General features: G+C 49.7%; 1 protein-coding gene across 1 annotated transcript in view; it reads left to right on the top strand.

The window, feature by feature from the left end:
* The first annotated feature begins 11,292 nt into the window (after positions 1-11,292).
* The window catches only part of SPRY1 (sprouty RTK signaling antagonist 1), a 5,245-nt gene continuing 1,598 nt past the window's right edge, over positions 11,293-14,939 (top strand). The window contains exons 1-2 of the mRNA XM_075336240.1: positions 11,293-11,743; positions 14,416-14,939. The exon at positions 14,416-14,939 is cut by the window's right edge and continues 1,598 nt beyond it. Of these exons, the coding sequence (XP_075192355.1) occupies positions 14,471-14,939 (469 nt within the window). The 5' untranslated portion in view covers positions 11,293-11,743; positions 14,416-14,470. The remainder of the gene's footprint in view (positions 11,744-14,415) is intronic.

Genomic DNA, 14,939 nt, shown 5'->3' with positions numbered 1-14,939 from the left:
TTCTAAATTTGATGCCTTTTTTGTGAAAAAATAGTGATGGGTGGACCAAACTGTGAAGTCCGACCCCTGCGAGTTCAAAGGCACTCATGGGGGTTTGACACTCAGGAAATAAGAAAAAAAAATAGTAAAATATATATAGTAAACCTAAAGAAAAAATAATAAAGCTAGCGCAATTTACTTACTGAGTCACTTGCGTGGCAGTACACTGCAGCCGCTCACTCTTCTTTCGGGGCTGCTCTTTAGGCTCATGCATATTTACTGCTTCCCCCACCCATCGGCGTCTGTGATTGGTTGGAGTTAGACCGCACACACAGTTTTTGTGACAGCCTGTCTGACGCTTCCAATCACAGACCCGGTCTGCAGATCTATAGAGTATAGTAAACCTAAATAATTTAAAAAAAATGGTGTGTGGGTCCCCCCAATTTTGATAATCAGCCAAGATAAAGACAGACAGCTGGGGGCTGGTATTCTCAGGCTGTGGAAACCCACGTTATTGGGAGTCCCCCAGCCTAAAAATATCAGCTTGCAGCCGCCCAGGATTCTCGCATCCATTAGATGTGACAACCACAGCACTTTACACAGCTTTTCATGATTGCCCTGATGCGGTGACAATCAGAGTAATAAGGGGTTAATCTCAGCTCACAGCTGACACTAAGTCCTAGATTAGTGTTGGCAGGTGTCTATGAGACCCCGCCATCACTAATCTGTAAGTGAAAAGAAATAAACACAAACACCCCAAAAATCCTTTATTTGAAATAAAATACAAAGAAATACCCTCTTTTACCCCTTTAATAACCCCCAAAACTTCCCTGCAAGTCTGACATAATCCACATGGGGTCCCACGACGATTTAGCTCTGCTACATCCGTACCTGGAGAGACCAAAAATATGACCAATCTCTCCAGGCTCTGGGAAACACTGACAAGACGTCACGCGTACTGGAGACATGGATGTGAGAAGGAGGGCTAACAGAGTATAAATGCTGAGCCGGCTGATATTGATGAGTTTGGCTGGTAGACTAATGTGTATGGAAGTGTCAGTCGAATGATAAGCCACTGGCCGATGTGTCAGTTGGCAGCTCTTTCATAGAAGACACAGGAACGCTTGGCTGAGCGAGCACTCCTGTGTATTAGATGTCAGCTGATATGGCTGTCAGGCGAGGACAGCCATCTGATGTGTATGGCCAGCCTAAGGCCTCAGTTCCACTTGCGCATAGCTTCCGATGCAAGAGCATCAGGAGCGATATGGTAATGAACCTCTGCTGCGAGTGTTAGCCGAGAGTCATGTGACTGCGATCTGATCTTGCGATCACAGCTGTGGAGAAGAGGGAGGGATCACTTTCTCCCGATCTCATCCCCAGGCTGTCTCTGCATACATTGCACTGTGGTCAGATTCCATGCAAGTGCAGTGTGATGTTTGACACGCATCCATAGACTTGTATGGGTGCGTGTGAGCCGAGACTCGATGCCAAACGCAGCATGCTGAGATTAATTTCTCAGGCCGATCTGGTATGAGAAATCAATCGCAGATGGACACTGCCCCATAGTTTTGCACTGCATTGAGAGCAATCTGATGTTTTATTGGATTGCACTCGTCTATCCAAAACGCAAGTGGAACCGAGCCCTAACTAAAGGCCCCGTTACACGCAACGACATCGGTAACGAGATGTCGTTGGGGTCACGGAATTCGTAATGTACATCCGGACTTGTTAGCGACGTCGTTGCGTGTGACACGTACGAGCGAGTGACACGTCGTCCATTTCCCAAATGTCGTTGCTCGTGCAGGACGCAGGTTGTTCATCGTTCCTGAGGCAGCACACATCGCTACGTGTGACACACCGGGAACGACGAACAACACCTTACCTGTGTCCTGCCGGCAATGAGGTGGGCGTGACTTTCTGCGGCTGCTCTCCGCCCCTCCACTTCAATTGGCCGCCTGCCGTGTGATATCGCTGTGACGCCGCACGAACCGCCCCCTTAGAAAAGAGGCTGTTCGCCCGCCAGCGAACAGCCTCTTTTCTAAGGGGGCGGTTCGTGTGGCGTCACAGCGATGTCACTAGGTAGGTAAGTATGTGTGACTGCTCCCAGCGATATTGTGTGCCACAGGCAGCGATTTGCCCGTGACTCACAAACGAGGGGGGAGGGTGCTTTCACGAGCGATATCGCTAGACTGGAGGCAAGGTTAACTATTTATCTGACAGCAGGACTATATCCGTATGCACTGTATGTAAACAACAATGATCACAGTCACTGACCGCAAATACACGTCTAAGTCAACTATAGAGTGAGCTATAGAAATATAGAAAAAAAAACTTTTAGCATATAAGGACTTTTTTTTTTAAATGGGCAATTTGCTTGTTTCACCGTTCACTGATAGCAAGCAGAGCTCTTGTAAATGGTTAGAAATTGTGCCACAAGCTATGTAAGAAAGCTGCAGAACCTTTCATTCTATTATTGAGACATAGATTTGTTACATGCAGGACAAGATGGAGTATTGGTGTAAGGGCAGGGAAGTACAGCTGCTTGTATGTCCCCGGGTCTGCCATATATTAGTATTGTGTCAGTGCTGAAGCCTATGGATCATGTAGGAAGCCTGCGATCCTGGATGTGTCTGTAGGAAGTGAGGCAGGAACTCTTGTGCAGTGATTAACCCCACTTGTGGTTTCCTCTATAGCTAAGAATAGGATTTCACATTGAAACCCAGCCGGATGTGCGGCTTCCTCTTTCACAATGAGAGCAGACAGCTGGGTCTGGCTCAGCCATCTGTCCAGCAGTGTGTGCTGTGTCCTCCTGGGGACTGATCACACAAGGTATACCTTCACCAGGGAACTAGGAGGGAGAACTAGTGAGAAGCAGGGGCCAGTAGCTATCTGCTTCTGATCAGCGCTGGAGGATGTGTCATGTGGAAGTGCAGCTCATGTGCAAATATGTACTGGGTAAACAACCGCTTAACTGTTTCCCATCCAGCGCTTTATAGGATCCTGTAACCATGCAGGTTATGGGAAGTAGTATGGAGAGAAAGTGTCCAGTATTGGATGAGATTAGTGCTTACTGTGTATAGCTGGCAGCACAGACAAGACCCCCTGTGCTGTACAACCCCCTGCAGCTGTCATTTCCTATAGAGATGCAGAGCTGCACTCATTTGACCTTCCTGGGATCAGAGGGACTTGATTTATCAATGTGTTACATTGTAAGGGCACCTAAAAGCCCTTGCTGGTGACTTGCACCAGCTGTATTTTTTTTTTTTAGCTGCTTATGACCTAAAAGACCCTTCTGAATTCTGTACTCTGGCCAGAGGGCGGCTGGTCAGATCTCACTTTCTGACAAAGTCAGTGTCTCACTCAAGCCCCATTTCCACAATGTTTTTGTCATGGCTTTGTTCTGTAATAAAGAACATGCTTTAGGCTAGCGTCCAAACGGCCAATAATGGGTCCAACACACAGGAGGGGTGCAAAAACGGCCAGTAATTGGGTCCAAAACACAGGAGGGGTGCAAAAACGGCCGGTAATGGGTCCAAAACACAGGAGGGGTGCAAAAACGGCCAGCAATGGATCCAGAACACAGGAGGGGTGCAAAAACTGCCAGTAATGGGTCCAAAACACAGGAGGGGTGCAAAAACAGCCAGCAATGGGTCCAAAACACAGGAGGGGTGCAAAAACGTCCAGTAATGGGTCCAAAACACAGGAGGATTGCAAAAGCGGCTAGTAATGAGTCCAAAACACAGGAGGAGTGCAAAAACGGCCAGTAATCGGTCCAAAACACAGGAGGGGTGCAAAAACGGCCGGTAATCGGTCCAAAACACAGGAGGGGTGCAAAAACGGCCGGTAATCGGTCCAAAACACAGGAGGGGTGCAAAAACGGCCGATAATCGGTCCAAAACACAGGAGGGGTGCAAAACACAAGATAAATGCAGAAACAGCCAGTATTGTGTCCAAAACACAAGAGGTGCAGAAACGGACAATAATGGGTCCAAAACACAAAGAGGTGCAGAAACAGCCAGTAATAGGTCCAAAACACAGGAGAAGTGCAGAAATGGCCAGTAATGGGTTCAAAACACAAAGAGAAGTGCAGAAATGGCCAGTAATAGGTCCAAAACACAGGAGAAGTGCAGAAATTGCCAGTAATGGGTTCAAAACACAAAGAGAGGTGCAGAAATGGCCAGTAATGGGTCCAAAACACAAAGAGAGGTGCAGAAATGGCCAGTAATAGGTCCAAAACACAAGAGAAGTGCAGAAATGGCCAGTAATGGGTTCAAAACACAAAGAGGTGCAGAAGCAGCCAGTAATGGGTTCAAAACACAAAAAGAGGTGCAGAAATGGCCAGTAATGGGTCTAAAACACAAAGAGAGGTGCAGAAATGGCCAGTAATGGGTCCAAAACACAAAGAGAGGTGCAGAAATGGCCAGTAATAGGTCCAAAACACAAGAGAAGTGCAGAAATGGCCAGTAATCGGTTCAAAACACAAAGAGGTGCAGAAACAGCCAGTAATGGGTTCAAAACACAAAAAGAGGTGCAGAAATGGCCAGTAATGGGTCCAAAACACAAAGAGAAGTGCAGAAATGGCCAGTAATGGGTCCAAAACACAAAGAGAGGTGCAGAAATGGCCAGTTATGGGTCTAAAACACGAGAGATGTAGAAACAGCCAGTAATTGGTCTAAAACACAAGATAAATGCAAAAACGGCCGGTATCGTGTCCAAAACAGGAGAGATGCAGAAACGGCCAGTAATGGGTCCAAAACATAAGAGAGGTGCAGAAATAGCCAGTATCGTGTCCAAAACACAAGAGGAATAACGTTTGGAACTCCATTCTATGTCTGAACTGGGTGCAAAAAACCTAAAAAACATCACTATGGGGAGATAAGGTATGCACACCAGTGACTATGGAAGGGGAATACATGGAATAGCAGAAACTGCTGTGTGAATACTGACATGAAAAATTCAATAGCTATGTGTAAGAATGAAATGTGAAAAATGGAACCTGCATTACTGCCATGAATATATGAATAAAGAGAAATTTAGCTACTGAATTGATCAATGCAGAAGAGCCCCAACACTACGCCAAAGTATTTCTCTACGTTGGGGTCCCTAGCTTGTGTGTGTCCTCTCATGCAGTTAAAAAACTTACCGTGTATGGGAAGCTGAGACCCAGGCTATATATGCGTATAATGTGGATTGGCAATAGGTGTGTATGGGGAGGGTTCACAAACGAAAAACTACTAACATTAAGGAATAACGTTTGGAACTCCATTCTATGTCTGAACTGGGTGCAAAAAACCTAAAAAACATCACTATGGGGAGATAAGGTATGCACACCAGTGACTATGGAAGGGGAATACATGGAATAGCAGAAACTGCTGTGTGAATACTGACATGAAAAATTCAATAGCTATATGTAAGAATGAAATGTGAAAAATGGAACCTGCATTACTGCCATGAATATATGAATAAAGAGAAATTTAGCTACTGAATTGATCAATGCAGAAGAGCCCCAACACTACGCCAAAGTATTTCTCTACGTTGGGGTCCCTAGCTTGTGTGTGTCCTCTCATGCAGTTAAAAAACTTACCGTGTATGGGAAGCTGAGACCCAGGCTATATATGCGTATAATGTGGATTGGCAATAGGTGTGTATGGGGAGGGTTCACAAACGAAAAACTACTAACATTAAGGAATAACGTTTGGAACTCCATTCTATGTCTGAACTGGGTGCAAAAAACCTAAAAAACATCACTATGGGGAGATAAGGTATGCACACCAGTGACTATGGAAGGGGAATACATGGAATAGCAGAAACTGCTGTGTGAATACTGACATGAAAAATTCAATAGCTATGTGTAAGAATGAAATGTGAAAAATGGAACCTGCATTACTGCCATGAATATATGAATAAAGAGAAATTTAGCTACTGAATTGATCAATGCAGAAGAGCCCCAACACTACGCCAAAGTATTTCTCTACGTTGGGGTCCCTAGCTTGTGTGTGTCCTCTCATGCAGTTAAAAAACTTACCGTGTATGGGAAGCTGAGACCCAGGCTATATATGCGTATAATGTGGATTGGCAATAGGTGTGTATGGGGAGGGTTCACAAACGAAAAACTACTAACATTAAGGAATAACGTTTGGAACTCCATTCTATGTCTGAACTGGGTGCAAAAAACCTAAAAAACATCACTATGGGGAGATAAGGTATGCACACCAGTGACTATGGAAGGGGAATACATGGAATAGCAGAAACTGCTGTGTGAATACTGACATGAAAAATTCAATAGCTATATGTAAGAATGAAATGTGAAAAATGGAACCTGCATTACTGCCATGAATATATGAATAAAGAGAAATTTAGCTACTGAATTGATCAATGCAGAAGAGCCCCAACACTACGCCAAAGTATTTCTCTACGTTGGGGTCCCTAGCTTGTGTGTGTCCTCTCATGCAGTTAAAAAACTTACCGTGTATGGGAAGCTGAGACCCAGGCTATATATGCGTATAATGTGGATTGGCAATAGGTGTGTATGGGGAGGGTTCACAAACGAAAAACTACTAACATTAAGGAATAACGTTTGGAACTCCATTCTATGTCTGAACTGGCTAGGGACCCCAACGTAGAGAAATACTTTGGCGTAGTGTTGGGGCTCTATTGCATTGATCAATTCAGTAGCTAAATTTCTCTTTATTCATATATTCATGGCAGTAATGCAGGTTCCATTTTTCACATTTCATTCTTACACATAGCTAATTTTTCATGTCAGTATTCACACAGCAGTTTCTGCTATTCCATGTATTCCCCTTCCATAGTCACTGGTGTGCATACCTTATCTCCCCATAGTGATGTTTTTTAGGTTTTTTGCACCCAGGTCAGACATAGAATGGAGTTCCAAACGTTATTCCTTAATGTTAGTAGTTTTTCGTTTGTGAACCCTCCCCATACACACCTATTGCCAATCCACATTATACGCATATATAGCCTGGGTCTCAGCTTCCCATACACGGTAAGTTTTTTAACTGCATGAGAGGACACACACAAGCTAGGGACCCCAACGTAGAGAAATACTTTGGCGTAGTGTTGGGGCTCTTCTGCATTGATCAATTCAGTAGCTAAATTTCTCTTTATTCATATATTCATGGCAGTAATGCAGGTTCCATTTTTCACATTTCATTCTTACACATAGCTATTGAATTTTTCATGTCAGTATTCACACAGCAGTTTCTGCTATTCCATGTATTCCCCTTCCATAGTCACTGGTGTGCATACCTTATCTCCCCAAAACACAAGAGGTGTAGAAATGGCCAGTAACGGATCCAAAACACAAGACAGGTGCAAAAATGGCTAGTAATGGGTCCAAAACACGAGGGTGCAGAAACGGCCAGTATTGTGTCCACAACACAAAAGGTGAAGAAATGGTCAGTTGCATCACCCGGACTGGCAGCAGCTTTCCTGACCAGCTTCATGTATCTCTATGCAGCAAACAAGCTCCTGTCAGGAGAGCCACGGCCGGTCCAGGCGAGCGATCCTCGTGCCAGTGTGACTCCAGCCTCACGCTGTTTATGTACATTTTACTCCTGGTTTTGGCTTACAATCAGCAATACAAAAAAGTTTTCAACAGGTCTTCAAGGCCTCGTGCACACGTTAACTATTTAGTGAGATTTTTCCCTCAATGTTTGTAGCCAAAATCAGGAGAGGGTGTTAAATACAGAAGTGGTGCCGTGTTTCGATTATTCCACTCCTGGCTTTGGATACAAATTCTGAGGTAAAAATCTCACCAAATACTCGTGTGCTCATTCAGACGAGTGGCTGTGGCTGATATGTATCCGGCCAAAGGGCTCCTTCCTTCAGACGAGTGGCCGTGGCTGATATGCATCCGGCCTAAGGGCTCCTTCCTTCAGACAAGTGGCCGTGACTGATATGCATCCGGCCAAAGGGCTCCTTCCTTCAGACGAGTGGCTGTGGCTGATATGATATGCATCCGGCCAAAGGGCTCCTTCCTTCAGACGAGTGGCCGTGGCTGATATGCATCCGGCCTAAGGGCTCCTTCCTTCAGACGAGTGGCTGTGGCTGATATGCATCCAGCCTAAGGGCTCCTTCCTTCAGACGAGTGGCCGTGGCTGATATGCATCCGGCCTAAGGGCTCCTTCCTTCAGACGAGTGGCCGTGGCTGATATGCATCCGGCCTAAGGGCTCCTTCCTTCAGACGAGTGGCCGTGGCTGATATGCATCCGGCCTAAGGGCTCCTTCCTTCAGACGAGTGGCCGTGGCTGATATGCATCCGGCCTAAGGGCTCCTTCCTTCAGACTAGTGGCCGTGGCTGATATGCATCCGGCCTAAGGGCTCCTTCCTTCAGACGAGTGGCCGTGGCTGATATGCATTCGGCCTAAGGGCTCCTTTCTTCAGACGAGTGGCCGTGGCTGATATGCATCCGGCCTAAGGGCTCCTTCCTTCAGACGAGTGGCCGTGGCTGATATGCATCCGGCCTAAGGGCTCCTTCCTTCACACGAGTGGCCGTGGCTGATATGCATCCGGCCTAAGGGCTCCTTCCTTCAGACGAGTGGCCGTGGCTGATATGCATCCGGCCTAAGGGCTCCTTTCTTCAGACGAGTGGCCGTGGCTGATATGCATCCGGCCTAAGGGCTCCTTCCTTCAGACGAGTGGCCGTGGCTGATATGCATCCGGCCTAAGCGCTCCTTCCTTCAGACGAGTGGCTGTGGCTGATATGATATGCATCCGGCCTAAGCGCTCCTTCCTTCACACGAGTGGCCGTGGCTGATATGCATCCGGCCTAAGGGCTCCTTCCTTCAGACGAGTGGCTGTGGCTGATATGATATGCATCCGGCCTAAGCGCTCCTTCCTTCACACGAGTGGCCGTGGCTGATATGCATCCGGCCTAAGGGCTCCTTCCTTCACACGAGTGGCCGTGGCTGATATGCATCCGGCCTAAGGGCTCCTTCCTTCACACGAGTGGCCGTGGCTGATATGCATCCGGCCTAAGGGCTCCTTCCTTCAGACGAGTGGCCGTGGCTGATATGCATCCGGCCTAAGGGCTCCTTCCTTCAGACGAGTGGCCGTGGCTGATATGCATCCGGCCTAAGGGCTCCTTCCTTCAGACGAGTGGCCGTGGCTGATATGCATCCGGCCAAAGGGCTCCTTCCTTCACACGAGTGGCCGTGGCCGATATGCATCGGATTTGTGCAGATACATTGCCATTGCCATATTAATCTAACAATCTGTATTTGACCGCGCACATTTTAACATATTGTATAAAAACAGATGTCACAGGGATGAGAACATGGCTGAACCGTGGATGATGCTTCTTCCTCGCTGGGCCTGGCATGGCGGTTATTCCTGATTTTCAGCCAGCGTTCTCATGCCGCCAATCACCTGATAACGCTCAGCGGGTGGGCAGATCATTTATGCGCCTGGAAACGACATATTGACGATCATTCTTCCAAATCCAGGTTTGGGGTGAATGTACCAAAAAACAAGTTGGCTTATAATATAGACCGAAGAAATGGGCCGCGAGCCAGTGGGGTAATTCACAGGTTTCATGTACAATCTGCAGTATGGAGCCTTATGGTCTTTACTGTATATTTTACAGTCATTTCATATTCACTATTGATTATTTGCATCTGCAATTCTAGAGGACATACAGATGAATCTATACCGGAAAGCAGATCAAAGCGTATACAATCATGTGATATCGATCCGAGGCCAAGGCACATCCCGGCCCCAGCCATGTACAGGGGACAGACAAAGCCTGACGTCTCCCATAGCAACTGACAGGATTATCGCAGCCAGTTTTCTCAGGGAGGTTAGAAAGCTGAATAAGAGACCTGATTGGTTAATGCAATTTATGTATATATGTGTAAGTAATAACAACCAATCAATGCTCAGCTTTCACTTCTTAAACTACGCTTGTACAGTGCAAGCTGCTCAATGATTGGTTGCGCATCCCGTTTGCATGGCTTAATGAGGTGCAGAGCGGCCTCCGAGCTCAGCAGGGAGCTTAGGGGTTAAATAGCATGTGGCACTTTGATGGTCGGAAACGAGCAGGGCAGGTGAGCGCGGCGCCTTCCGCCCAGCCCCGGGCAGTGCTGAGGACAGGGCTGCCGCTCATTCACAGAGGTGTGCGCTCATTTCCGCTGTCCTTAACACTATCACTGCCGGCCGTCAGTGATAAGCAGCCATGTGCATGACCCTTCCCCCTCTCCTGGGGACAGGTCACGGCTCTCCTCCCTCAGGAGACTGCTGTATGCACAAGCAGCTGGGGCGAGTGCAGGCGCATGACCTGTCTCAGGCCGCACCGGGAGAGGCAGTCCCCTGTACAGCTGCACCGGGAGAGGCAGTCCCCTGTACAGCTGCACCGGGAGAGGCAGTCCCCTGTACGACCGCCGCTCCAAGAGAGGCAGTCCCTGTACGGCTGCACCGGGAGAGGCAGTCCCCTGTACAGCTGCACCGGGAGAGGCAGTCCCCTGTACGACCGCCGCTCCAAGAGAGGCAGTCCCCTGTACAGCTGCACCGGGAGAGGCAGTCCCCTGTACAGCTGCACCGGGAGAGGCAGTCCCCTGTACGACCGCCGCTCCAAGAGAGGCAGTCCCTGTACGGCTGCACCGGGAGAGGCAGTCCCCTGTACAGCAGCACCGGGAGAGGCAGTCCCCTGTACGGCCGCCGCTCCAGGAGAGGCAGTCCCCTGTACGGCCGCCGCTCCAGGAGAGGCAGTCCCCTGTACGGCGGCCGCTCCAGGAGAGGCAGTCCCCTGTACGACCGCCGCTCCAAGAGAGGCAGTCCCTGTACGGCTGCACCGGGAGAGGCAGTCCCCTGTACAGCTGCACCGGGAGAGGCAGTCCCCTGTACGACCGCCGCTCCAAGAGAGGCAGTCCCTGTACGGCTGCACCGGGAGAGGCAGTCCCCTGTACAGCAGCACCGGGAGAGGCAGTCCCCTGTACGGCCGCCGCTCCAGGAGAGGCAGTCCCCTGTACGGCCGCCGCTCCAGGAGAGGCAGTCCCCTGTACGGCCGCCGCTCCAGGAGAGGCAGTCCCCTGTACGGCGGCCGCTCCAGGAGAGGCAGTCCCCTGTACGGCGGCCGCTCCAGGAGAGGCAGTCCCCTGTACGGCCGCCGCATACACCTTGCAGTCTCCTCTCAGCTCCCGCAATCTTTAGCCCGCGCCACTGCAGCAAGCGCGCCCCCTCCCGACAGCCAATCAGAATCGGCGGGGCTGCTCCATAGCCCGGAGCCAGCCAATCAGAACCCTCCCCTTGAACAAACCCAGTGTTCCAGGAATCCATTCATTCAGAGGCAGGAGAGCGCCAGGCGTGGAAGGTTGTACCGGGAGCTGTGAGTGATCGCTACAGGGTGACACCCTCATTCATCAGCCAGCCTGCGCTCCGCGGCTCCTAGGACCTATCTGCGGCGCGCGCTTTTACTTGTCGCTGGATCTTACTTTGCAGAGGGGGTCTTAGGCACAGTCCTCCACAGCCGCCTCCCTCCACGCAGCCACACGGAGCCGGAGTATCGCTGACAGGCACGGCCAGCATTGCGTTACCACCGTGCATGTTGACAGCCATTAATGAGCGCATTGATCGTCACACAAGAAGGGATCTGTGGATCTATGCCGTCAGCGCTCGGAGCTGGGGATTATTTGGGTTGTAGTAGTATGACACGCCTCATGTCCCATGCTTAATCACCACTGCGCCGCCCGGATCCGCTGCAGCGCTGCTTTACATGGGATTGTGCCTGGACCCTGCTCTCAGCTAGGTAAGTGCCCGGATATCAACAGGTGCTCAGATCGCAAGGCTGTCCGGAAGGTGCCGGAGCAGCGGATGTGCACCCACCGCGTGCATCTGCAGGGTCTGCTCACCTGTGTTACCTGCACTCGTGACAGGAGCAGAACGTGCCTTGTGGGGGAGCTGAGGGCACCGTCGTGTCCATGGTGCCAGGGCATGACCCGGGGCTTTACCGAGTGATGGCGGGGCATGACCCGGGGCTTTACCGAGTGATGGCGGGGCATGACCCGGGGCTTTACCGAGTGATGGCGGGGCATGACCCGGGGCTTTACCGAGTGATGGCGGGGCATGACCCGGGGCTTTACCGAGTGATGGCGGGGCATGACCCGGGGCTTTACCGAGTGATGGCGGGGGATGACCCGGGGCTTTACCGAGTGATGGCGGGGCATGACCCGGGGCTTTACCGAGTGATGGCGGGGCATGACCCGGGGCTTTACCCAGGGCTTTACCGAGTGATGGCGGGGCATGACCCGGGGCTTTACCCGGGGCTTTACCGAGTGATGGCGGGGCATGACCCGGGGCTTTACCGAGGGATGGCGGGGCATTACCCGGGGCTTTACCGAGGGATGGCGGGGCATTACCCGGGGCTTTACCGAGGGATGGCGGGGCATTACCCGGGGCTTTACCGAGGGATGGCGGGGCATTACCCGGGGCTTTACCGAGGGATGGCGGGGCTTTACCCGGGGCTTTACCGAGGGATGGCGGGGCTTTACCCGGGGCTTTACCGAGGGATGGCGGGGCTTTACCCGGGGCTTTACCGAGGGATGGCGGGGCTTTACCCAGGGCTTTACCGAGTGATGGCGGGGCTTTACCCAGGGCTTTACCGAGTGATGGCGGGGCATTACCCAGGGCTTTACCGAGTGATGGCGGGGCTTTACCCAGGGCTTTACCGAGTGATGGTGGGGCATTGCCTTGGGCTACCCAAAATGATGGCAGGGCATTACTTGGGACTGTGCCCTGAATCATGGCTTGGCATTACCCGGGGTTCGTGCCCTTGAATGATGGCTAGGCAGTACCCAGGGTCCGTGCCCTTGGATGGCTAGGCAGTACCCAGGGTCCGTACCCTGAATGATGGCGGGCCGTACCCGGGGTCCGTGCCTTGAATGATGGGGCATTAGTGTGTGTTGATGAGTGTGAAGTCCGCCCCCCTGCGGTCATGTTCACCTTCCCTCCTCCTCCTCACAGCCAGGGATTGTTTTCATTCATAACTTTTTCCTTCCTCTGTCTCCCCCATCCTGGGATCTCCCCCCAACCCCCACCTTCCCTAAACGTGGATGACAATCATTACTGGAACAAGGTCCCATCTGTAAACTATTGAGATTCCCCTCTGGATATAGGGATTTAGTGCCACATGGGGTATACAGAGGATTTCAGCTATGGAAATATGAGCTAGTGCGTGCGTTTCCCTGCGTATATATGCCTTAAAGACATGAGTAACCAGCTATGGTAGATGTGTGTGTGTTTATATACGCTACATATATCACGTGTATATACAAGGAGATGTGTATGTGCATGGGTGCTTATATATTACAAATCTAGTTTGTTTTTTTGTGAACTAGTGTTCCTGTGTAAGTATGTATAAAATATGTACACAAACACACACTAGGTCACAAATGTGTGTACATACTGTTTTCCTCTTATTATACACACTGCTTGCAAGTCATAATTGTAAAGTATATGTATACATTAATGAGCACACAAATGTATAATTTATAGGCTATTCCATGTGCGCTTGTATCTATTTACAAGCCAGTACACGTGTGTACCCATATGTACTTGCAGACCTGTAAGATTGCGTGTATACATGAATATGACTTGTGAGCTGGTGTGTACCTGTGATATGTATACATGGGCACATACACACAATTTCACATGACTTGTGAGCTATGCATTTTATTATGATGTTGGTTGCATATGAGCTGATGCTTAGCCTGATATCTTATGACTGCGCAGTTTATATTGAGTGTTGTGTCTTGGTAGGAGAAGCTGCTGGGACTGTGGTGAGTCTTGGTAGGACAAGCTGCTGGGACTGTAGTGAGAGTCTTGGTAGGACAAGCTGCTGGGACTGTAGTGAGAGTCTTGGTAGGACAAGCTGCTGGGACTGTAGTGAGAGTCTTGGTAGGACAAGCTGCTGGGACTGTAGTGAGAGTCTTGGTAGGACAAGCTGCTGGGACTGTAGTGAGAGTCTTGGTAGGAGAAGCTGCTGGGACTGTAGTGAGAGTCTTGGTAGGAGAAGCTGCTGGGACTGTAGTGAGAGTCTTGCAGATATCTTCTGCTTTCTCTTGCTCCGTTGTTGGTGCGGACACTAATTGGATTATTTTGCAGCAGTTTAGTCCCCAGAGCTGTACCTATAATGTAATTCCATCCGTCTCTGGCTGCTCTGGGGCTCACAGCAGACATACTGCCCATCATGTGTTGTCAGGAAGCCTTTATTTGTAAAGTCCTAGTTGGCTTTAGGTTTCTATTACTCTTTTGCTCTTCTGTTTAAATTTTTGCAACATTTGGTTACATAATGTTTGTGAAGATTGTGGATATTGCTCCATTAGAGTGTTAGGATCATGGCCTAATGAGCAATATTCTGTGTGCTGCTCTCTAGCCGACACCTCTGCCATTTGTATTTATGCATCTATTTCTCTGTTGCAGTTTTTCAGATGCATGCCAAGTTCCCATTGAATGCCAGAAGTCGAGATCACTACAGATGGAGCTACAAAGTCAACATGGCACTAGCGGTTCATTAGTTGTCATCCAACAGCCTTCTTTAGACAGCAGGCAGCGGCTGGAGTATGAACGGGAGGTTCAGTCAACCGCCATCTTCTCTCTGGACCAGATCAAAGTTCTCCGGAGCAGGAACGAATACACAGAAGGTCCATCCATGGTGCGGAAGCATGGGCCCAAAACTGCTCCACGGTACAGTAAGCAAGAGAGGACTCATGAAATCATACCAGTCAATGTGAATAATAACAATGAGCACAGACCCCCTCACTTGCCTCACACAGGACATGTGCACATGGCAAGGGCTCCTGTGCTCAGTAGGTCAACCAGCACAGGAAGTGCCGCAAGTTCTGGGAGCACAAATAGTGCCTCGTCTGAACAAGAACTTTTGGGACAATCTCCACCAACCAGACACAACTCTGGCTACAGGACGGACAGGGTAGTTCGGATGCAAC

Source organism: Anomaloglossus baeobatrachus, chromosome 1, assembly GCF_048569485.1.
Source record: "Anomaloglossus baeobatrachus isolate aAnoBae1 chromosome 1, aAnoBae1.hap1, whole genome shotgun sequence".
NCBI lineage: Eukaryota > Metazoa > Chordata > Amphibia > Anura > Aromobatidae > Anomaloglossus > Anomaloglossus baeobatrachus.
The sequence above is the reverse complement of the archived record's forward strand: the minus strand, read 5'-3'. Positions and strand labels throughout refer to the sequence as shown.